Below are 25142 nucleotides of genomic sequence, written 5' to 3' on the forward strand. Positions count from 1 at the left end.
CGCATATCATTATGTCTAAATCACATGTAAGTTTGTATATTTTCAGCCACCGGCTGCGACCGTTTATTATTATTATTATTTTTATTATTATTACTATTACTATTATTTAAATATATCATGATAACTTATATTTTATTTACACACATACGCTATAAATAAATAACATTTATGATTTACATCAACTGTAACCCAAGGCAATACTATCGAGTTAGCCCGATCGCATACAGAGGCAGACAAGAGCCAACGCCGGAAAGACGTTGCCGCCGCCCCTCCCGCACTAGATGTAGCCCTCCCCAAGTGAAACATCTGTGAACGACACTGCCGGTCCCGTATCGGCCTCTTTAGTCACCTCAGAACTCACCAACCTAGGTGACATCCTTAATAGCTCACATCATTGTATCATAGCTGGATGATCGTAATCCTCGATTCCGGGTGACAGTAAAATAGTAGTAAGTAAATAGTATGTGTGTGTGTGTGTGTTGTTTTGTGTTGGTGTGTGTGTGTGTGTCTGTGTGTGTGTGTGTGTGTGTGTGTGTGTGTGTGTGTGTTGTTTTGTTTTGGTGTGTGTGTGTGTGTGTGTGTGTGTGATATGCATACATACATGCTCTAATGTATATTTGTGTAAAGTTATTATAACATAGTTACATTGAATCGTATGATGCTCTTGTCCATTCCTAATGTTTCCGCGTATTAACATATATTCATTTAGAAAGTATTATGAGCTCTTCCTTCAAAATTTACAGTCGCCTTCACTAGTGCGTTCACAAGGGTCGTCATAAGACATTCCACAATATTTGTTTTAATATTTTTTTAATATTTTTCCATTGTATGTTAACGATTAAGAGTTTCCTTTTGTCGAATGTAAATAACACAGGGCTGCTACAGTGCACAAAACCTGACGAGCCCCAGTAAAGAAAACGGGACTGTACATCATCACCATTATCATCATTAACTTTGTTGATTTATTTTGTCCTTTTGTTGTTTCAAATTGCACTCGAATAGCATCCTCAAAATACATTGCAAGCCATTTGTGCTGAAGCACATCCACCCCTTACAGTTGAGCATACTAGCTCATTTACACATCCACAGGAGATCATTACGGCAGGTGAAGCTAGTGTTACTTAATTCGGTAATATAACAATATACAATACTTTTCTCTGTATTGTTGTTGGTGGGGGCGCTCTTTGCTTCAAGACAATTGACTTTCCTCTCCCCACCCGTTTGAGCTATACCCTATACCTAACTGCTGACATGTCGTCCGTATTGCTTGTACTTACTCTATAACATACAGCAACAGTTGTTTTTCTTATGATGTCATTCATGTATGCTGATGGGTCACCAAGGTAGACCAAGTTGTGTCGTGCATGGATTGCCTTCAGAACTGAACATTTTCCAACACGGTACACCCCACATATAGGCGGCTGTTTCACATCCAAAACACAATGTTTGTGTGTTGATTTGTAGTGACTCCTATGTGTATCGTAGTTCATTTCTTACTGCCTCCTTCCATCAGGAGTGTGCACTGCATTTTCCTTTCATCATAGTTGTGAAACAGGAGAACGAACACATCAATGTCATCAGAAAGCACAATGGTGCACTGAGCACCATCTCCTGCCCCAATGAACACTTGGTGTAGAATAATTACATCTGACTATTCATGTGATATCTTCATATCATCTCTGGATATCATCACACCCTCAAAGAGGGCTTCATATTTGATATGATGATCTGTACTTTATTTTTTGTTACTGTCAAAACTGTTTGTTGGGGAGGGAGAGAGGTTGATAGGCATGATTTATGTTTTCGATTTTCTCTGATGCCTGCACGATCTACCTTGTTCAACTTTTGGTGCTATACTTCAGGTAGTAAACGAATCCACTAAGTTTTACACCAAACACACAGAGGGTCATCCATCGATTATTAAAAGTTTTTTTTTTTAATTTGAAGTTCCATTTTCAAGATAGATTTTGTTTGTGCGATTCTCATGTTTTCATGTTCATCAAACAATGTTGTTGGAATTTGTACAAGTTCATAGCTGAAAACTTCTTTGATATTAATCTTCCTTGTACTCACCAAACCCATCATCCCTCCATAGATGAACTCTTGATGGAAGATGTTCCACTGTCAGCCTTTATGTGCTTTTTATCACTTGACATCGTCTTTACTTTGTTAGTTACAAGTCCATAAATCCTCCTGGCTATGTTGATTCATATTTATTCATTTGTTTCTTGCCAGATACGATGTTGATTAGTTCACTTGGATGATCATTAGTATTCAATAAATCGATTCGTAAATTTAGAGTCTCGATCTCTACTCTGTCTTTCATCAGATATCGGATACTGCTTCATCTATTCGAGTTATAACTCACCGTCAGGTACAAAGAAAAGAAGAATTTGTTTAACAATTAAATGATGATAGTTTGTAAAATTTATGATTCTTACCAACTATTATGGGGTACTTTACACAAAAATCAAATAAAAATATAAAAAGTGCAATTTTGTTTTGACAATTACACGCACTGGAATTAAAATCATGTGTTTTGGCACCAAGAAGAGATGATTTATAGCCGAGAAATGAGTTTTCTACTCTGGCGGATGGCCACCATCTTGAATTTCACAAATTCCTCAAGGATGCTCAGGTGGCATCATCCGGATTTTGATTCAAGTTACTCAGAAAACACGAAAAAAACAAAAACATTATGTGGACGCTACTTCTAGGTTCGCTGAAAAATCAGGGTTTGGCTGCTGGACTATGATATTCAACTAATAGTTCTTGTGTGAACGATACGATATTATTGCAGGACTTCATGGATCAGTTCCGGGACCCTTGTGGTGTGGGGCTGTTCGAGGTGGCAGTGGACGGCCAGGACGCTAACGTGACGCAGGCGCAGCTCTCCCGGGTGGTCGACGAGGCTCGGCGGGTAGGTCACTCTCACATTACTACTGAGGCGGGTAGGTCACTGTCACATTACTACTGAGGCGGGTAAGTCACTCTCACATTACTACTGAGGCGGGTAGGTGACTCTCACATTACTACTGAGGCGGGTAGGTCACTCTCACATTACTACTGAGGCGGGTAGGTCACTCTCACATTATTACTGAGGCGGGTAGGTGACTCTCACATTATTACTGAAGCGGGTAGGACACTCTCACATTACTATTGAGGTTGGTAGTTCATTCTCACATTACTACTGAGGCGGGAAGGTCACTCTCACATTACTATTGAGGTGGGTAGGTCATTCTCACATTACTACTGAGGCGGGTAGGTCACTCTCATTGTGCACTGAAGCGGGAAGGTCACACTTACTTACTACTAAGGCGGGTAGTCACTCTCACATTATTACTGAGGCAGGGTAGGTCACTCTCACATTACTACTGAGGCTGGTAGGTCGCTGTCACATTACTACTGAGGCGGGTAGGTCACTGTCACATTACTACTGAGGCGAGTAGCTCACTCTCACATTACTACTGAGGCAGGTAGGTCACTCTCACATTACTACTGAAGCGGGTAGGACACTCTCACATTATATCTGAGGCGGGTAGGTCACTCTCACATTACTACTGAGGCGGGTAGGTCACTCTCACATAACTTCTTCCATGTTGACGTCAACAGCTGCGGCAGGTGTCATGGTGCGTGACGGTGGTGGTGGTGAGCGACGACCCAGCCTTCCTCGCCACCTTCGCCGAGTGGTCCCTCAAGGGCCACCTCCTGGTGTGGTCGACGAGACTCCTCGCCGTAACTCACCTGCCCCTCCCTGACCTACGCTACATCCACAGGACCTTTTCCAGGATGAACGCTATGGTCGTCATTGTGGAAGACGCACCTGAGACATTGAAGTATATAGTGCATTGTATTTCAAATTTGCTAATTTTGTAATCGATGTTCAAAGTTATGCGCAAATTCTACACAAGATTAAACAATTGTGATTATATCGTAATGAGGAACAAGAACACGTCAATTGCTGATTTGTGGCAAAATTTTGCATTTAAAAGTGCTGGGATTGGTTTTTGAAATATCATTAATACTGCATTTTTTACCCCGAAGAAGAAGCATGCTGTGCTTGTTATCCTGAAAGTATTACCAATACAGTTATTATAGTAAAAGTATTATTCACAGGTGCAATGTGTACATACACTTACCATACAGTTCTCCAGAGGACCGAGCGATGCGTCTTGCCTTCTGGACGCCCCAGCGAGGTCTCACCCTCAATACCCACTTGCCGCTTTTCCCTGACAAATACTCCAAGTAAGTACAGCTAGAGGTACTCGACTTAATCCTTAGTGGCAAACTGTACAAATTTTGTTGTTGTTTTGAAATCATTTATGTACAGATGGTCAACGCCGATTCCCGCAAATCATAATAATCTGGGCCACATTAAGACATATCTGAGTGAATTTCAAGAACACAGCAAATTTTATGTCTTCTAAAATTTTCCATTAATCACTCTGGACTTTTGCATTACTGTATTTTAGAGGTAATTTTCATAAAACCCATTTAATTATAGACAATCTGGAAGTTACTAGAGAGTTATCCTCGTAAATCTTCGATACCTTTGAAATTACCACAGAGACCGAGCTATCATCACTTGCTAATCATTTTCTTATCGATTCATTTCTCCCATTCTTTCAATACACAATCATCACTATTTCAAAACCTCTTCCGTCTTTTACTGTAGGTTCCTTCACCGACCAATCCTTGCCGTGGCAGCGGAGTATATCCACGTCCAAAAGAGTGCTCAGGGACAAAAGAGCCACATGATGGATTACTTGTCTCAAGGCCTCAACTTTACGTGAGATTATAGTTAATGGATGTATTTTTGACGGGTAAAGTGTCATGAATTAATGGGTGTCGAGTATTAGGTATACTCGTGCGGGTGGAGAGTGCTGTGTTTAAGGGTTGTGAGGGCTGGATTTATGTGTGGAAAGTGTGTGGTGGTGAGGACAAGGTGGAGAATATAGAGAGGTAGATCGTAATGAGTAAATTATCCCTAATTAATAATCAACAGCACACTTTGGATAAGGATGAAATTTTATTCGAATATTATGAAAATTATACTGTCCTGACTTTTTGCATTCGGTATCTTCTATAAATTATCCTACCGTAGGTACAAGTACGTGCACCCTGCTGATGGGACGTTTGGCTCTGAGCAAGATGACGGGTCGTGGTCGGGAATGGTAGGCATGGTGATCAGAGAGGTAAGTGGTATGAAGCGTCAACAGTAAACAAGGTGAGAGTTTTTTATCGGGCGTGTGTTTAGTGATCAGGTTATTAGTTAAGTGATAACTTCAATTGTAGCAGCGTGAAAAAGTAAAGCTGTAGAGTTACTGGCCTGTAGTATGCACGAGAGACAATGGACTATGGTATGTACCAGCTTGTGGATATATTCAAACTATCACCAGAAGGAAAATAAGAAATGTGTCATTATATTATTATTTTATGACTAATCTCCGCACTTTCATCAATCACACATCTGTAATGTATTGTTTCTATTGCTGGGTTTACATAGGAGGCAGACTTCTCCGTAGGATTTTTCAGTCTATCAGCCAGCCGGGCTGAGGTGTTGGACTTCACCTGGCCAGTGTCTATAACGTACTCAAGGATCCTAGCAGGACTCGGACGGCCAGAGCTGGACCCATGGGGCTTCCTACTGCCCCTGGCACCACTGGTGTGGGCGTTCATCCTGGTGTCGTTACTGCTGCTGCCTGCGGCCATGTTCATCTTGTCTTTGTGTTGCTCTATGAAAGATACTGACCAATGGGTATGGGTGACGGATGGCTTCACCTTACTCCGTATATTATTACAACAAGGTTAGTTAAATATCCAATAATATTTTTTTCTCATCAATTACAACATGTAATGTTATGCCATGTATAGCAATTTTGCACAGGAAGGCCAAAGGGCACACACAGCTACTAAAATGCTTATGGATCTTGTGAAATCATATAACATTTTAATAGTTTAATGGCTAAAAGTTATATTGCAATATGGAATATGGACATGGATTGGTTAACTTAATATAACGGTACTTCTAAGTTTCTGGGAGAATAAGTAACAAACAACAAATGGAACATGTTTGTTGACTGCTTCAGGAGGGTTAGGGTTGACATTTCATGATTTCACATTACACATAATGAATTAAGGTAATTTATTGTGAAATATAATGTCAGTGTGATACTTTGCATAACAAATGATAAAGTAATATAAACTAAACTCGTGTACAGTAAGGTACATCATAATCTGGACATCGACCATTCAAAGTTCCTGGTTCATCTCTTCAAACAAAAATACAAACACAACAATCTAATCCTTAAACTCTCAACACAATTACACAACCAATGGCCACCTAATCTAATCACTAGAGCAGTACTGAGATACAAAGCCTGAGTAAATGGTCCCCAAGTTTAACAAATGTATGTCTGCCTTCCTGGAAGTCCGGGCTTTGTCTGATTCTAGGGCCAAATGCAAGAACTGCCGTCGTGTACACGATGCCATGGTATCCTGGCGGTCGTAATACTGTGGAAGAAAAGTTTACCGATTATTCAAGAATGGCCATGGTGGTGCCTGACTGTCGGGTGTTGCTACTACGTCATCCTGGTGTAGTCAAGTGTACCAACTGACGGAAGACTGGGAGGTTGGTACGCTTTGACCATCAAGACGTTCTCAGTGGCACGAAACGTTTGCTCGTCCCGCACGATTTACCAGCATTAATTACTTGAATCCCAAGCTAAGGTGCACCTCATTTTCCAATTTTCTTGGATTATAAGCCATTTCTGGGTATGAAATACGATCAATTACAGTGAATATGCTGTAGGTAAATAAAGCCTGTTACAGCCATAAGAACGTAGGAATAGAGTGTAGTATCTGTTTCATTATTCTTTGTCCTTATTAAATCTAACAATAAAGTATTAAGTTTGTCACAAACTTGGGGTTGGGTGAGTGTAAAGAGAATTATGTTGATGAAGTCAGAAGAATATACCAAAGTTCAGTATTAGGTATTATACTTTTGCTATGGCAGTTATGAACGCTGTACAAATGAATTGGAATAAAATCTTGAAAAATATCACCATTACTGTTAGTTTTCTATCAAACAGGAAATTATCTTTGTACCAAAAATTTGTTCTTTCATATTATACAAGTATAAAGGCCAGTTATCTACAAGATATGAAACCTTGAGATAATGTTTCCTACTTGTCTCCACCTGATTATAGTAATGCAATAAATACCCTAAGAAAGATAGCAAGACATGAACACTTTCCCAATGTCAGGAGTAAAAATGCATACAATATGTTAATGGCATGGACTAAACCAGCAGCTGGAGAAAAGTATCTGCTGTTTGAAGGGTGTTTTATTTGGAAAAATATTACATGTAAATATATGGATCCTCACCAGAGAGGCATGATATAGATGGTGTGCGGACATTAGCTCACAAGACAAATGCTTACAAGGCTTTACAAATGCTCATAAGACAAAAAATCACAACGATAATGAAAAGGAAGACATGTTAGATTAGGTTATGTTATGTTAGGTTCATCTTGTGAGCAAATGTCATGGTACCCATACACAGTAGGTATATTCATGAAATTCTACTAACTAATCAGAGACTAATAATGTTAAACATAGAACAAGATGATAATTAAATGGTTTAAGAATATCCACAATACAGTCTGCAATGTTAATCGCAAATTATTTCTGCATTTTTAATGTTAAATATAAACTGTAATAATAATAAGGGTAGGAATACAATGATAATGCTAATGTCAGATTATAGTCTTTATTAAAAGCAGGATATGTTATAATATATGGATGATCAAGAGTACAGTATTTTAAAGGAAAAATCATCCAAAAATTTCACAAATATATTAATGCATAATATCCATGTATATACGTAAATTGTTAAATTAAACAAAGGCATATGTTATGAGAGTACAGTACAGTACTTTGTTTCTGCCAGCATTAGGATTAACTCATTGCCAGTGGAAAATACCAGATTGTAGGGATTTTCACATAAAGTTATAGGAAAAACGTACCCTTTTTTGCCACTAATGTAAGTGGCTTATGAATTCTGAAGTATTATCAAAGAAACAATCCCGATGTTTTGTTTAGGTTAGGTTAAGGGGGAGTTATCATCAGTGATTCATCATTCCACCCAGAGCTTAACATTACCTGTCTTACATTACAAGAACAAACCAACCACACATAGAGTGTGGGGAGCTCATTCCAATGCTGCTGAGAATCACTGCATTTTCCGTAAGTTCCGTCAGGCTTTTCTTACATTACCTAAGATCTATAAATGGTATTTTGACATCGTCACCAAACAAAACATAAATCAAATTTTCATTGTATCAACTCAATTCAATTTCAATTGTTTATTCCTTGATAGAGGAAGCGGGATCCTAATGCTGTCACTAGGTACCCCTGTACAATGACACCAGAAGCATCTGGCAAGTGTGACAAGTATATACAGAATAAATATTATAAAGGGGCTTACTAAAGCCTAAGGAAGGAAGGATATTCCTTTAACACATAATCAATGTTAACTACATAGTATCTGGCCAGTATGGGGAGGATCATCGTGTCTCCATCAGGGGGTCGTGGAGTGGTGGTCCAGCAGGCGTCACGGAAGCGTTGTGTGTGGGGACATCTTAGGAGGTAGTGGATAAGGGTGCGGCTGTCGGGTCTTCTGCATAATGCACAAGAGCGTTGCTCAGGGGATGCGGAGATACCAATCTCCCAGGCAAAGTCATACCCAATGATGATACGGGCAGCAATCACGTCCCCTTTCCGCGACCCTTTCCCATAGACATACAAGAGGTCAGGAAGTTTACGGAGGACATCGTACCAGGTGGGCGGGGAGTCCAGGGGGATGGCTGCTTCCCGAGCTTCTCTCTGTTTGCGACGAATTTGGGTTCTAAGCTGTAAAAGTGTTCGAGGAACAACGTAGTCAGGTGTGGCCTTGTTGCAGCCAGTTTTGGCAAGGCCATCTGCTGCCTCATTCCCCAAGATACCGACATGACTGGGTATCCATAGGAATGTCACAGGACGGCCTGCATCCTGAAGTGTGGATGTTAACCCTCGTATTCGGAGGATGAGGTCCATATTTTCCCCTGATCCAAATGCGATCCCGTCGAGAGCAGACCTGGAATTGCAGCAGACAAGCAAGGGGCAGAAACCATCTGCTTCTTCCTCAGCAAGAAGGGCAGCAAGGAGGGCTATTAGTTCAGCCTGAGTGGAGGATGCCCCGTCAGAAATTCTGAGAGACAGTTTGATAGGCTCAGGGGCATCAGGACGGGAGATGTAGACATCAGCCCCGGCCCGACCTGTAGCGGGGTCAACAGAACCATCAGTGTAGAGGACGACCCTACCTGTGGACCAGTGGGCGATCCTGGAGAGGTGGTATTTGCAGAGAATAACAGGGTTCACGTGGGATTTCGGGAGCGGTCCACCGAGGGCAATCACTTCAGGTTGAAAATCCAGCCAGGGAGAAGGAGACGAACCAACAGCAGGGGTGACAACAATATCAGGCAGGAGGTCGTGTTCCTGAAGGGCTCGAATGAGTGACCCTCGCCACTGTCTTCTAGATGGAGGTCGGCCTCGGACAGCAGGAGTCAAGTTGGCTTGGACATAGTTGCCCCGAGGATCCCGTAGAATGGAAACGGTAGTTTTTAGGTAAAACTCCTGGACACGATCCTGTAAGGGGGAAAGACCAAGTTCGGTATATAGAGAAGTAGAGCGTGTCCACTGAGGAGCCTCAAGGATGATGCGAGCAGCTTTCCTCTGGATAATTTCGAGACGGTTGACAGTAGTCCTACTAATGTTGACGAGGGCAGGGGTGGCGTAGTCTACACAGGAACGGACAAAGGACTTGTACATGGTGAGAAGTACAGGGATGGTGGCACCAAGGGAACCCCTGCACATGGTAGAGAGGGGAGCGAGACGCCAAAAGCATGTCTCGAAGATGGCGGACTTCAGGGATCTGACAACGTGTGCGAGTTACATACACACCCAGGTATTTTGTCTCATTAACCCAGTCCAAGGGCGTTCCTCATAAGAGAAGGGAGGAGGTACAACACGACCGTGTCACCTGGCTTTTGTTTTCGCAGTTGAAAGAAGGAAACCAAGTGAATCACACTCTCTGGAGACCATATCAAGGGCTTCCTGCATGCTGAGATAATCAGGGGCTTGGAGGAGGACATTGTCTGCATATCCTGAGTGGACAACTTCTGTCGGCCACGGGAGAGATGCAATGGAGTGCATGAGAGTGTTAAACAAGGTGGGACTCAGGACTCCACCTTGAGGGGTGCCGAGGTTCATTTCTTCAACAGGAGATATAGAGCCTTCAACGAGAACCCGGGCCTGACGTCCAGTGAGGTAAGAGGCGATCCATTGCAGAAGTCTCCCTTTAACCCCTAACAGCGCAAGTTCAGCTAAAATGAGGGCAGGCTGAGCCGTACCAAAGGCTCCCTTGATATCAAGGATGACGGAGACACGGGCAGTCTGATTGCAATAAAAGGAAACAATGCAGTGTGATGTGCTGCGATGTTGTATGAAACCACCGAGGGAGTTGTGGAAGCCGCCTATGGTGTGAAGAAGGCGACGATGGAGTATCCTCTCCATCATTTTGCAAACACAGGAGGTAAGACTAATGGGTCGATATTTCCCAGGATCTCCCGGCTTAGGGATGGGGATAATAGTGGCATTTTTCCAGTTAAACGGGAGAACCCCATGTTCATAAGACATATTGTAGAGAGCAAGCAAGGGGCCATTTGGAATATTAGTACAGGCGTTGAGGATGGAGTAGGTTATCTGATCATCCCCAGGAGAGGTGTCTTTTCTAGAGCGACGAGCACTGTCAAGCTCGAACTGTGTGCTGGGATGATCAGTGGGGGCAGGGGAGGTAAGAGCAGCACGAACAACAGGCTCAGACGCATCGATGCGGGCCTGCACTGCCTCCTGCATTGGATCTGGAAGTGCCTCAAGGGAGGAAACTCGTGCCCAGCCCTCCATTAAAGAGCAGGCAAGGGAGGCGGGGCCAGGGTGGGGAGGAGGCCTCCGTCGAGTACCCCGTATAGCATTAATCCGATTCCATACATAAGAGGGTGACGACTGGAACGATAAAGACCCCGTGAAGGATAACCAGTCCGCCTCACGAATCCGAAGACGCTCCTGAGTTGCAAAGGAGCACTAATTTTTTAAGTCTTCTCAGTCCTCTGGAGAGTTAGACCTCCGTGTGGCAGAATGGAGATCACGGGTTACCTGCCGGAGATGTCTCATAGCAGGGATACGATACGAGTAGTTGGTGGTACTTCTGGGGTGACGGGGAGGGCGTGGAGGGGTAGCGCGATTGACAGAGTCATACACGGCATCAACAAAATCAGCGCTGTAAGAGTCAAGGGACTGAGGGACAACATAGGAATCCGCCCAGGTAGAAAGGTATTGGGCAAAGGAAGGAACAGCATCTTGTGTGAGACGAAGGCGAGGGGATCGATAAGGAGCTGATGTTGGGGCAGAGAAGGAGAGCCTGAGATGGGTAGTAACGGCAAGATGGTCACTATACAGAGCAGGTTCGGTGCAGACGGTAGGATGAAAGGAAGTATGACCGTTCAATAGTAAGCCAACATCAAGGAAACTATGGGGGAGGCGAGTAGGATCGTCAGGACAAAGAAAGCGAACATCATCATCCCCTTTAAGAAACTGTGAGAGATGTGATCCGTTAAGGGTACATGGCGTGGGATGATCCGGAGGAAGAGTGGGATGGCGGGCATTAAAGTCGCCAAGAACAATAGTGGGAACCCCATCATGGAGGTCGTGAAGAACCTGGGGGTCCAGAGAATCACTCTTGAAATGAACATTGACTACACGAAGGGTCCGGTCACCAAGAGTAAGGGAGGCAGAAAGTAATTCAGACGGGGGTCCATATGAGTCGGTGAAGGGAGACGAACAGATGGAATGGTGTTACGCACAAGGGTGAGGAGGCCACGAGCCTGCCCACGGTACCGAGGCAGGGTGTAAACAGTATAGCCAGAGAGCCGGAGTGGAGTAACATCGTCTGTGATGGTTTCCTGAAGTAGAGCAACATCTACTTGATGGGAGAGCACAAACTGGGCGAGGTCTGTCCGGCGAGGTCTAAGTCCCTGGATGTTCCATTGTAAGAAGAGGAGGGAACGGCCTTCAGTGTGAGATGAGTCGGTGGGGCTAGACAGGGCTCCTGAGGTACCAAATTCTGTTGAGAAAAATGGAGAGGGAGGAGTAGGAGAGCGAGGGATGGATCCTCCATCTCGGGAGATGGAAGGAGGTGGGTCATCAGGACTTGCAAAGTGCGCCCCTGTTGGGTCAGGGTGTCCAGAATGAGTTGTTGTTGCCTCTGCAATGTCGCAATTGTTTTCACAAACAAGTCGAGTTGGGCAGAGAGTAGGTTGATTTGCTTGGAGTGGCGATCCAGACGGAGAGTGATTGTTTCCATAGAACCAACTTGGTGTACCTGTGCAGGAGCTGGAGGTAGCGGCGAGGATTGCCGAGGGCCCGACTGGGCAGGTGGTGGTGGTAGCGACGGAGAGGGACGGTGAGGGTTCAGTTGAGTAAGAGGTGGTGGTGCTGGTGAGAGACAGCGGGGGTCCGGGTGGGCAGGAGATGGTGGTGACTGTGTGGCAGGGCCGACAACGACCTTGTTCTAAGAACGGTAGGGAGAGGGATGGAGGGGAGAAGGGATGGGTGGTAGGGGTGATAGGGGGGATGGTAGAGGAGAGGAGATCAATGGGAAATCCTTGGTGGATGGAAGAGGCGGTGGTGGATAGGACTGAGGTTAGGTTGACAGGGGCTTCGTCAGAGACGAGGACGGTGGTACAAGGTAAGTTTTCCCCGGGCGAGTGCCAGGACGCTGTGGGCAATTGGCATTCCAGGCGTGGTGACTGCCATGGCAATTGACATACCGTGGAATAACTGGGATTTTGTTCTGAATTTTCGATTTGCATTCCACTGTGTCGTGAGGAACTGCAAGAAACCGCAGGCGACCATCCTCGTGCACTCCCAGGTGCGGTGTTTCCACGATTGGCAACGACCACAGATTTTCGGGGTTCCGATAAATCGGTCGAGAGGACAGTTGTGAATTGGTCCTACATTCACCTTTGGAGGGAGGGGGCCCACCCACCAGCCGATGCGTTCGTTGGATGGACGTTTGGAGACCGGGTTGATGCGGCGTTCCATGTCCAGTAGTTGTGGGAGAAGAGGGCGAAGATCGTCGATAGGGATCTCCCAGGGTACGTGGCGAACCATTACCTTGGTACGACGAGTTTCTGGGGTGATGGTGGTGAACTTCAGCATCACCTTCCCCTGGGGAGCAGGAAGGCCCACCTGAGTGAGCAGGCGTACCGTCTCGTCCATTTGTGTGATGACTATCACGGCTGTGGGACCTCGGCGGAGGCGAAGTGTTGAGTCCTGAAGTGGAGAGCAGTGACGGAAGAACCAGGTCGTCCGTGTGCTCAGAGGCAAGTCCCGAGGAAAGGCGAGACGACGAAAGCGCGACGGGGCAGGGAGACAAAGGGAATCCCCTATGTCCATCGTCGGCGGAGAGTCGGTCATTGAGCCATATGTAAGCTCACTTGGGGACCCCGATGACAGGAGGAGGCCACCCTCTACAGCCCCAGACGGGGTGCGTGGGGGGGCCGTGGCCTCTGCTGGAGACCCTGACTTCTGAGGTCTCTGCTTCTTCTTTGACTTGTCTTCAAGAAGAAAATCGTCAGCATCACTGTCACCTACTGCCCCCGTTTCCAACGAACGGGAGCGTTTAACGGCGGACATAGGGCACGTTGGCAACACTGCAGTCAGGTGGAGTGGTAATGACGTCACTGCTACGTCACACTATCACATTGCGCATGCGCAAACTTGAAAAACTTTGCCCAGAGGGATCGGGTGGTAGGACCAGATGTATTATCCCCCAAAAATGACAAAGTCCAAAAGTAAAAATAAAATAAATACCACTGTGCTGATAACTGGGTCTTACTATAGTTGTCTGCACAGGCTGGGATTAGTAGACTCTCTGAATTCGTCAGAAATACGACTTTTAAGGAGCAGTCTCTAGTCGGCTGAAAATGTTTTGACCCCCAAAAAAATCCTACAAAAGGTTTCTCAACTTTTTATTGTAGTATCAGGTGTGCTTAATAACATATCAAAAGTCTACCACAGTCTGACCACGAGAAAGGTCTAATCTTCAAGATGGTGTCGAAGTTAGCCACCAGATCCTTAAAATGCCAATGACTCCATCATTATTCATCCTAGACAGGTAATTCTGGTGCCTGACCCCTTGTTTTGGTCATCTAGGAAACCAATTAGCATAATTAACATAGTGTAGTGATTACTGGTAAAAAGTTATAACAAATCCCATAATATATATTTCTGAAAAATGCCTTTGATCTGAACCAGGTTTACAAATAGTCATAGTCACACTCTTCCTCCTGTAAAGGTTGATTATCTGGATTCTCACAGTTTTCAATTTGACATTGTCCACAAGCGGGTGTGCATGGTAGTCCGTATCCTCTGCAACTACAACGTGTTCGGCAGGCAGTTGTGCAATTACAGTGGACCATCTGCAGGAGGCTTTCTGGCACAGCAGTTTTCTTGGTCATAACTGGCACAAACTGATTGTCCTCTAGTTTCCATCCCCAATCCACTGCATTCATGTCACTCTCCTTTCCAGTCCACACCATGATCTGGTAATACACTCTAAAGCTATGATATTTAGTCGAGGACTTGGTATGAGGGAGACGTTCTGGGGTAACAAATGACTTGGAGGAGACAATTTTCTTGATCAAAAGGTTGTAGCGCAAAGAGGCAAGTGAATAGGTGCTCTTGCCACCAAACAGAACTGCCATCGCCTTGCTCCCAAGGTCCTCTATGACACTGTTTGCTTGATTTGGGAGCAGAAACGCATTTGCACAGGTCTGAATGGTCAATTCACCATTCACAAGTTTCTAGAACGCTGACTGTTTGCCAACACTGAAAATGCGGGAAGTTGTGTCACATCCTGTGAAAGCGTGGATAAACAGCAACTGAGAACACATGTCACTACCCAGGACTTGTTTCATCTTACTGTTGTTGTTCACCTTAGGAACTGTGGACTTGTCCGAACGAAAATAGAGGCCCCTATTGTTTGCTTCAGCATAGGTCGTGAGCTGATGTTGTGACGCCTTGATTGCAGCCTTGACAATGTCCATGTATGTTTCCCCTAATGCATTGATAACAGTGCAGCCCTTCTTCTGTAGTTCCTCAGTTACAAGATCAATAAGACCTTGTTTGTTGCAAGATCTGGAAAGGAAATCATCCTTTCTTCCAACAAACTCAGTTTTTGCATTGAAGCTGATGATCGGGCGGGTGTTTTGCCCACGTCGCTGATGCGTATTGTCTTTGATGGAAGGACCTTCACTATAGCCATCAAAAACTACGGTTGCTTTTCCAGCCTATACAGCCTTTGTTGACACTACGCACGCATGCGCGTTCCTCTTCATTTTATCCTATATCTTTATTCACCAAATTTATAATAAAGTATATGAATATGAAACAGGATATGGTTAAATTATTATTTCTTTGTATATCAGTATATTTATTCTAAAGTAATGGGAATGAAACAAATTGCCAAATTGGTTAAAATAAAAATAAATTTTATATAACAAAATAACAAATCATGATAACTCACTACATAGAAATGAATCAATAAAAAAATTACAAAATCTAATAAATAGAAAAAACAATGTAAACATAAGCTCAATATTACATACTTCTCAATGACACAAAAGAAAAACAGAACTTGGATGTTAATGAATACACTAAAAGATTCGATTTACAATATGTTAAGTCTCTGCTGGTGCTATTAACCTTCTGCTAGTGCACTTAAGTCATCTGCCTTAGCTAAGACCATATGTACAAAATAGTTTAAGTGCGTTAGTCAGGGATCTTGGAAACTTTCATTCCATCTCCGTTAGACAGAACTCTCCAAGGCCCAGGATTGAAATTGGCTTGGATTTCTTCGAGCCGTATTTTCTGAAAAATCCAGAAACTACATTTTTTTCTGGTCTGTGAGCAAAATCCGAGGATAAAATAATGAATAATTCTGGGATTTTACGGAAAATCTCCAAATTTTTCTGTTCTGGGTCTTGGAACCAATTCCGAGGTTTGGTTAGGTAGTAATTTCCAGAATCTTCCCAGTAACCGGAAATATTCCACATCATCCGTGATACCAAGAATTATTTCTTCAGTTTCAGTGAAAGGTGAATAGTCAGCTGTGTCTCCACCTGTAAGTGAAAATAAAGGCATTAATATTGTGTTAGTTAAATTTGCATATTCCGAAGCATCTTTATTTATGAGGGTTAATATTTATAAGTTTCCAACACCTACATATTGTGGGTAATTTTGTCTGTTAAAATAATCCCCCCAAAATAAATTTCTGATGGAGACCCCGTTTTTTGGGGTTTCATGTACAACACTCAAAAAAATCCGATGTAGATTCTTATGATGATTCCAAAACTGTGATCCTTCTTTTGGAGAAATTCATAGGAAAAAAATATAGCTCTTTAAAATCCTTAATTCGCTGGATGACCGAAAAACTAATAATACCATCAATTCCTTTTCTTTTGAAAGACATTATTCATTTTCGTTGGAATCATGGACATACAAGGCCGATGTATTCACACTTGATTCTACTATACTTGTAGACAAAATATAGAATGGCTGTGTACAGTACTGTATATCAACATTGCCATTAAACATATGGAAATCCTAGATATTTGCCTTCTATAATGAAAATAAAAACATGAAAAAATCATATAAGCAAAAACTGGCAAAAGCGTTAGAACCTGGCAACTACCCTGGTACAGGTCACCTGCTACTAAATATTGATACTAACATAAGAACATAAGAATGGAGGAAACTGCAGCGGGCCTATTGGCCCATACTGGGCAGTCCCGTTTACACCCAACCCCTATTGCTCATATGAGCATCCAACCTATGTTTGAAGCAACTCAGCGTATTCGAGTTAATGATGATATTTGGTAACTTGTTCCATTCATCCACTACTCTGTTTCCAAACCAGTGTTTACCTATTTCACGCCTAAATCTAAATTTGTCTAATTTAAAACCATTGTTACGAGTTCGCTCCTGGTTGGATAGTTTGAGTACCTTTGTAATGTCCTCTTTGTTTAGCCCTGTCTTCCACTTATATACCTCTATCAGGTCGCCCCTCGCTCTACGTCTCTCGAGGGAGTGCAAATTAAGATGCTTTAACCTGTCTCTATACTCAAGGTTCCTAATGCCCGGATTAGTCTTGTCATTCTCCTCTGAATTCTTTCCAAGGATTCTATATCCATTCTGTAATACGGTGACCAGAACTGAACTGCGTAATCCAGGTGTGGTCTCACAAGAGCAAGATACAGTTTTAGGATGACCTCGCTAGTCTTGTAACTAACACTCCTTTGTATGAACCCAAGTACTTTATTAGCCTTGTTACGAGCAAAAACACATTGTTTACTTGGCTTAAGGTTCCTACTTATCATTACTCCTAAATCTCTCTCGCAGTCGGATTTCTCTATGGCATCGTTGTTCATCTGGTATCTGGTTTCCCTGTTTACATCTCCTATACTGAGTACTTTACATTTGTCTACATTGAATTTCATCTGCCATTTTTCAGACCATTCGAAAAATTTGTTTAGATCTTCCTGTAGTTTTGCCGAGTCCTCGTCAGATTTGATAACACGTCCTATTTTAGTGTCATCAGCAAATTTACTTATGTTGCTGTCTATGCCGATATCTATGTCGCTTATGTATATAATAAACAATAATGGTCCAAGTACTGAGCCTTGGGGAACTCCACTTGTGACGTTGCTCCAATGGGACTTAGTGCCGTTAATGCTCACTCGCTGTTTCCTGTCCTGTAACCACGCCCTAATCCATTTAGGATGTCACCTTTGATGCCATGAGCTTCTACCTTTCTAATTAGTCTTTCGTGGGGGACTCTGTCGAAGGCTTTGCTAAAGTCGAGATATACCACATCATAATTGTGCCCCTCGTCCACTGATTCGAAAACTGATGAAAAGAATGTTAATAGATTAGTTAGGGCAAGAACGTCCGCTTGTGAAGCCATGCTGGGAATCATTGATCAATCGGTGCTTCTCCAGGTGATTTCGAATAGAGTTTGAAATGATTGCTTCCAGTAATTTGCCTACTATTGATGTTAGACTGATTGGGCGGTAGTTAGAGGATAGTGATCTATCCCCTTCTTGAAAATCGGTATTACATTCGCTATCCTCCAGGATTCTGGTACTACACCTGTTTTTAAGGACATGTTAAACAACTTTGCTAAGGGCATACTAAGCTCTTCCTTACATTCCTTTAATACTCTGGCAAATATCTCATCGGGACCAGGTGACTTATTAGGCTTTAGTTTGTCTATTTGCTTACTAACATCGTTACTAGTCACTACTATCTCACTTAATTTGTTTTCTTCACTATCTCTGAATAGAGTCGGTGCCTCGGGTATCATGTTTAGATTTTCGGTGGTGAAAACTGTTGAAAAATATTTATTCAAATTATTGCTCATTTCTCCGTCGTTATCAGTGAGCTCGCCGGAGCCTGACCGTATTGGTCCAATCTTTTCTCGTGTTTTAGTTTGATACATTTGGTAGAATCCTTTGGGGTTTGTCTTCGCCTCCCTTGCTATCCTTACTTCATTATTCCTCTTTGCTTTCCTTATCTCGGTTTTAACTCTACTCGCCAATACCCTATAATAGTCCCGGAGGTGAATTTTGCCACGATTTATCCTTCTACCTATAGCCTTCCTTTGGCCAATGATGTTCTTTAAATAATTATTTATCCATTTAGGGTCATTGTTGTCTGATCTGAGTTTTTTGTATGGTATGTTCTGCCTTTGTGCATTAAGTAACTCACTATTTAAATTATCGTGGAACTCGGCAATCTCAGATCTCGTTATCAGGTCGGTGTCATCTGTCAGGTTCACGGCCAAGCGCGACACCCCCTCTCTCAGCTGCCTCTTTAAACTGTCAAAGTTTGCCCTTCTGAAATCTGGTACTTTAGTGGAATTTTCCTTACGTCTGCCCTGAAAATCTAACTGGAATCGAATTTCTTTGTGATCGCTGTTTGCAAGTTCGTTCCCTACCTCGACATTGCTAATGAGGTTTTCTCTGTTCGTCAGAACTAAATCCAGTATATTATTACCCCGTGTGGGTTCGGTTATATGTTGACTTAGGAAACAGTCCTGGATCGTCTCGAGAAAATCCTCTGATTCTGAGTTACCCGTAAGGACAGTCCAATCTATTTGGCCAAGGTTAAAGTCGCCTACTATACAGACTTTGTTGTGTATGGAAGCCCTGCGCATTTCATCCCAGATAAGTCGCTCATTGACGCTATCAAGATTGGGGGGTCTATATATTACCCCTGTGATTAATTTTTCCCGACCGTCGCTTAATTCTATCCAAATTGTTTCTGTATTCCTCTCAGTTTTTATTTCCTTATTTATTTCACACTTCAGATTATCCCTAACATAGATTGCTACTCCGCCTCCTTTCCTGGTCTGCCTATCGGTATGGAACAGTTTGTAACCCGCAATTTGGTATTCGACTGGTAATTCACGTGTGTCTAGGTTGATCCATGTTTCAGTGAATGCAATTATATCGATTTCTTCGGTACATACCAAGGCCTTAATATCATCCATTTTGTTTCTCATACTTCTACTGTTCACGTAGTATACATTTAAGTTAGTCGTGTTCTGAGTCCTTCCCTTACCGCGTTTAGTTTTAAACTCCCTGTCTAATTTAGTTTTGTAATCATTCCTAACACTATTTCCCTGTAATCTTTCGCCTTGTTTACCCGCTCCCACTGCAGTCTCCTCCACCCCCGTGCTCCTATGTTCTCTTAGCAGTTTAAAGACTTCGATATCTTTTGAACTGCCCCCTCTAGAGCCCCAGCCAGGGTTGCTACTCCATCCCTAGACAGGTGCACCCCATCCCTAGCATAAAGGTCCCTTCTGCCATAGAAGTTGTCCCAGTTGTCAATGAATGGGACTGATATTGACTTGCAATATCTGTCAAGACGGTCGTTAACACCAACTGCCCTTGACAACCATTCACTGCCAACTCTCCTTCTAGGCAGGACACCGCATATGATAGGGATCCCTCCCTTAGTCCTAATACGATCTATGGCTGCCTTGAACTTATCAAGAAGTTCCTCGCTCCTACACCGGCCAATATCATTGCCTCCTGCACTGAGGCAGATAATGGGTTTGTTCCCATTACCAGACAAGATATTGTCCATCCTGTCAACTATATCCCCACCCCAGCTCCTGGCAAACACACCCTCATCCTATTTTTGTTTTTACCACAAAAGGCCCTGTCCATGTACCTTACCTGTGAGTCACCAACAATTAAAGTTTTTATACCTTCCTTGTCATCCCTGCCCCTGTCTGTACTAACGTCCAATTCGTCTATCAAGGGACTGAACGGGTTGGTACACTTAGCTGTTGTTGTCGTTGTTGTCGTATCCTTTGAGTGCTTCTTGACCACCAGCTTGGTCCTCCCACTACTCACGACTTTCCACTCGTTTGATTTTTCGTCAGACACTGGCTTTACTCGTCCAGCCTCTCCTTTTAACTTCGCCAGCTCTTTCCTTAATGTCAGGTTCTCCAACGTGGCCCTCTCAATTTCTAACTTGGCCCTCGCCAATTTTTCAGTGGACCACTCCAGTTTGGTCAACAAACTCTCATACCCAAGACCGCACATATCACTGGTCATATCTGATCCACACCTGTGGTCCAGTGGTCCACACCTGTGGTCCAGTAGTTCACACCTGTGGTCCAGTGGTCCACACCTGTGGTCCTTACCTGTGGTCCAGTGCCTGGAGGAGTCCCTGCGGTAGTGTTGGTAGTGTTAGATGATTATTAATTGCGCTCATTACGAAAATTGGATCGATATTATTCCTGATAAGGGAGGTCTTTCACCATCATAGATGGAACAGCTCTCGTGCCACTCTCCAATTACGATGTTTTTAAGCTTAATTTGATTTCCATACATTCCTCACATAAATTATTTGGATTAGTTATCTTAAAGGCTTACCTTTAATGATGGTTAGGAGAATTTGGAGGATATAAGCGGCAATGAGGAAAGTAGAGGCTATCGGATGTTCCTACACAAAAATTAAATCCTATAAACAAGTACAATAAAAATGTTCATAGGCTGTTCTATTAGGAGGATATCTTATAAAAAAGAATTATTCCTTTGTATATTCTACAATTTATGTACATCCAATTCTATTTCTTTTCTTTTGGCTTCAAATATAGTTCCATAGGGCAGGGGTGCGAGTACCACGGAAATCGCTGACGTTCAAATATTGAATCTCACAGTTTTTGTATTTTGTTTTTAAGAGCTGAGTGCTTCTTGCAAAGCGACCATCAGGATACGACAGCCTCGTGTATACGATGGCAGTTCTTGCATTTGGTCTCACCGGCAGCCCCACTCAGGGTTCCAAACCTACCACTAGTTAGTGTGGAACTAAATTTGGCTCGTCCTCTACACAACTCTCAACTCTTTTTAAGACATTTGTTTTAATACTTTACATTAAATAGAACATCATATAATAAAAATTCAAACAGTAACATAATATAGCAACAACATCCGATACAATATCATCTTATATCGGTACACTTTATATTCATAAACATTTAAAAAACGCTACAATTAAACCCAACCACCAAATCGAGTAAGTATACCAACACACACGTAGGTAACCACTCAACCACTTGTAACATTGTCATATTGATTAATGACGCTGAAAGTTGGTAAACTCTTCTAAAACTAATTGTTTCCTTTCAAACATGTTAATCATGACTGCTGTATGGCAAAGATTCCTGTGCTCATAGAATGTAATATATTACCTTCTGCCGAGAACAAACAAAAAACAATTATTAATATTCTGTCTGTCCATTAAAAAGTCACACAATAGGTCTATAATGTAATTCTACATAAACTTTGAATATATTAAATGCCAATAGTAAGATTTATTTCACTGTGTTCGCTTCCGCAGACACTTCGTTGCCAGACAACTGGTGGTGGAGACGGGTGGTGGTGGCCGGGTGGATGGTTGGGGCGCTGGTGTTGATCAGAAGCTACGCTGGTAACCTCATGTCTGTACTGGCTGTACGATACATCAGGCAGCCATACCAGACACTCCGGGACGTCCTGGACGAACCATCCACCACTATCATGTGGCAGACCAACACAACTAATGTTCAATATTTCCGTGTAAGTTTGTGTTCATTAATTTTGATACTACTTCATATTTCATAATGATATTTCCTCTCCTAATTTTTCCGATGTTTTAAGTCTGTGGAGTCTGGCATCTTCCGGGAGGTGGCGGACTTAGAACGGATGGGACGCGTCAAATTCCAGAAGCTTTCAGAGATATTCCAGAGTGTGGGCACCCTGTTGAAGCGTGGCGACCATGTCTTGTTTGAAGTGGAGATAGTTACCAAAATGATCATAGGAAGGGACTTCACAAAATCAGGTACCCTGAAAAAGTTCAATTGCATTGTTAGCATATATGTGAAAAACGAAGACTATATATATGTATATATATATATATATATATATATATATATATATATATATATATATATATATATATATATATATATATATATATATATATATATATATATATCTTTTATTACCAGGTCGCTGTGACTTTTACTCGTCTAAGGAGAGGTACCTGCCTGTGGTATTATCTATGATAGGCCCGAAGAATACTCCACTTGTACCTCAATTAAGTAAAAGGTATTTATAATATATATATATATATATATATATATATATATATATATATATATATATATATATATATATATATAAGAACAGAAGAAAATAAGGAGTCTGCAATAGGCCGGTTGGCCTGCGCATGGCAGCTCCTGTCGAGAGTTACTGCCACTCTCTATCATCCATGAATCTATCAAGCCTCCTTTTGAAACTTTCCAGAGTTCCCGCACTTACTACAAAGTTGCTAAGCTTGTTCCACTCGTCCACCACCCTATTTGTGAACCAGTTTCTTCCAATCTCCCTCCTAAACCTAAAGTTATCCAACTTGAATCCGTTGCTCCGAGTCCTATCCTGCTCGGATATTATAAGAACTTTATCTATATCCCCTTTATTGATTCCTTTCACCCACCTAAATACTTCTATCATATCTCCCCGCACTCTTCGTCTTTCTAGGGAATGCAAGTTAAGTTTCTTTAACCTATCCTGATATGGAAGGTTTCTAAGTCCCGGAATCATTTTTGTCATTCTTCGCTGCACCGACTAGTGAATTTATATCCATTCTATAATAGGGGCACCAGAACTGAACCGCATAATCGAGGTGCGGCCTAACTAGTGCAAGATATAGTTGCAATAAGACCTCTGCACTCTTGTTACTTACACTTCTGGATATAAAACCCAATACTCTGTTTGCCTTATTTCGAACATTAACGCACTGTTTTCTAGGCCGTAGGTCCGGGCTTACAAGTACCCCTAGGTCTCTTTCACAAGTCGACTTCTCTAGGTTGATGTTGTTAAGGCTGTATACATTATAAGTATTTGTTCTTCCAGTATTAAGTACGCTGCACTTGCTGGTGTTGAATTTCATTTGCCATTTTTCAGACCACCCCTGCAGTTTATTTAGATCCTCCTGTAATGCATTTGCATCCTGCCCTGAATTAATTTGCCGCCCAATTTTGGTGTCATCCGCAAACTTGCTTATGTCACTGCTGATCCCAGTATCTAAATCGTTTATGTAGATTATGAACAAGAGTGGGCCTACTACTGACCCCTGGGGAACCCCACTGGTTACACTGCTCCACTCAGATTTAACACCATCTACGCTGACCCTCTGCGTTCTATCGGTGAGCCATGATTTTATCCAATTTAAAACTTTCCCCTCGATACCATGAGCCTTAATTTTTCTCAGAAGCCTCTGATGCGGTACTCTGTCAAATGCTTTGCTAAAGTCTAAGTAAATATCATCGTAATTTTCGTCATTATCTACTACCTCGAAGACTTTCCTAAAAAACGTTAGCAGATTTGTTAGACAAGATTTTCCCTTTGTAAACCCATGTTGAGAGTCGTAGATTAATTTGCTTTTCTCTAGATGCGATCGGATGCTATCTGCTATAATTGATTCAAGAAATTTCCCCACTACTGACGTCAAACTGATCGGCCGGTAATTTGACGCTGATGCTCTGTCTCCCTTTTTGAATATGGGTACTACATTTGTCTGTTTCCACAACTCTGGCACAACTCCAGTGTCTAATGATTTTGTAAATAAGTTTACGAGGGGCCCGCTAATCTGTTCCCTACACTCTTTTAAAACTCGAGGAAAAATTTCATCCGGCCCTGGGGATTTTGTATTCTTTAGTATATTTATCTTCTTAAGAACATCCTCTTTTCTGATAGTGATATTCTTTAATTTCTCTTCTTCCTTTCCCTTAAATATCAGTTCCACCTCCGGAATTTCATCCCAAATCTCTTCTGTTAAAACTGATAAGAAGTAGCTGTTCAATGCTTTGCTTATTTCTTCACTGCCATTTATCAATTCTCCCCTCCCTGACTTTAAAGGCCCAACTTTGTCCTTGACCTTTGTCCTATATACCTGGAAAAATCCCTTGGGATTCGCCTTGGATTCTCTTGCTATTTTGATTTCATAGTCTCTCTTTGCTTTCCTTACATTTTTCTTAACATTCCTAGATAGTTCATTATACCTGTTTCTGAGCTGCTCCTCCCCTCCCTTTAATTTCTTATATATTCCTTTCTTTATTCCTATGTCATGTTTAAGTTTTCTGGTCATCCACCTTGGCTCATTCTTATTTGACCTAATTTTTCTGTGTGGTATATTTTGTTCTTGTGCTTTATGTAGTATACTAGTGAATATATTATAGTCATGATCAATTGTTGTGTCATCTATGACCTCACCCCTTCCTACTGGGAACTGACGTGACTGTTCCCAGGTGACCTCACCTAGGTACCTTCTTAACCCCTGATAATCCGCCAACCGAAAGTTTGGGACTCTGACCATATTGTCATTGTTTTTCGTTTCCCAATTTAGGGTGAGGCTGATTTCTCTGT

At 42.4% G+C, this 25142-nt stretch overlaps 1 protein-coding gene across 1 annotated transcript in view; it reads left to right on the forward strand.

Moving 5' to 3' along the window:
* Nucleotides 1-2806: 2806 nt before the first annotated feature.
* The window catches only part of LOC121859670 (probable glutamate receptor), a 39493-nt gene continuing 17157 nt past the window's right edge, over nt 2807-25142 (forward strand). The window contains exons 1-9 of the mRNA XM_042356592.1: nt 2807-2920; nt 3613-3836; nt 4117-4245; nt 4676-4789; nt 5105-5195; nt 5507-5807; nt 22075-22292; nt 22374-22554; nt 22724-22823. Coding sequence (XP_042212526.1) covers nt 2807-2920; nt 3613-3836; nt 4117-4245; nt 4676-4789; nt 5105-5195; nt 5507-5807; nt 22075-22292; nt 22374-22554; nt 22724-22823 — 1472 coding nt within the window. The remainder of the gene's footprint in view (nt 2921-3612; nt 3837-4116; nt 4246-4675; nt 4790-5104; nt 5196-5506; nt 5808-22074; nt 22293-22373; nt 22555-22723; nt 22824-25142) is intronic.

The sequence above is a fragment of the Homarus americanus genome, unplaced genomic scaffold (assembly GCF_018991925.1).
Source record: "Homarus americanus isolate GMGI-L3 unplaced genomic scaffold, GMGI_Hamer_2.0 scaffold15867, whole genome shotgun sequence".
Classification (NCBI taxonomy): Eukaryota; Metazoa; Arthropoda; class Malacostraca; order Decapoda; family Nephropidae; genus Homarus; species Homarus americanus.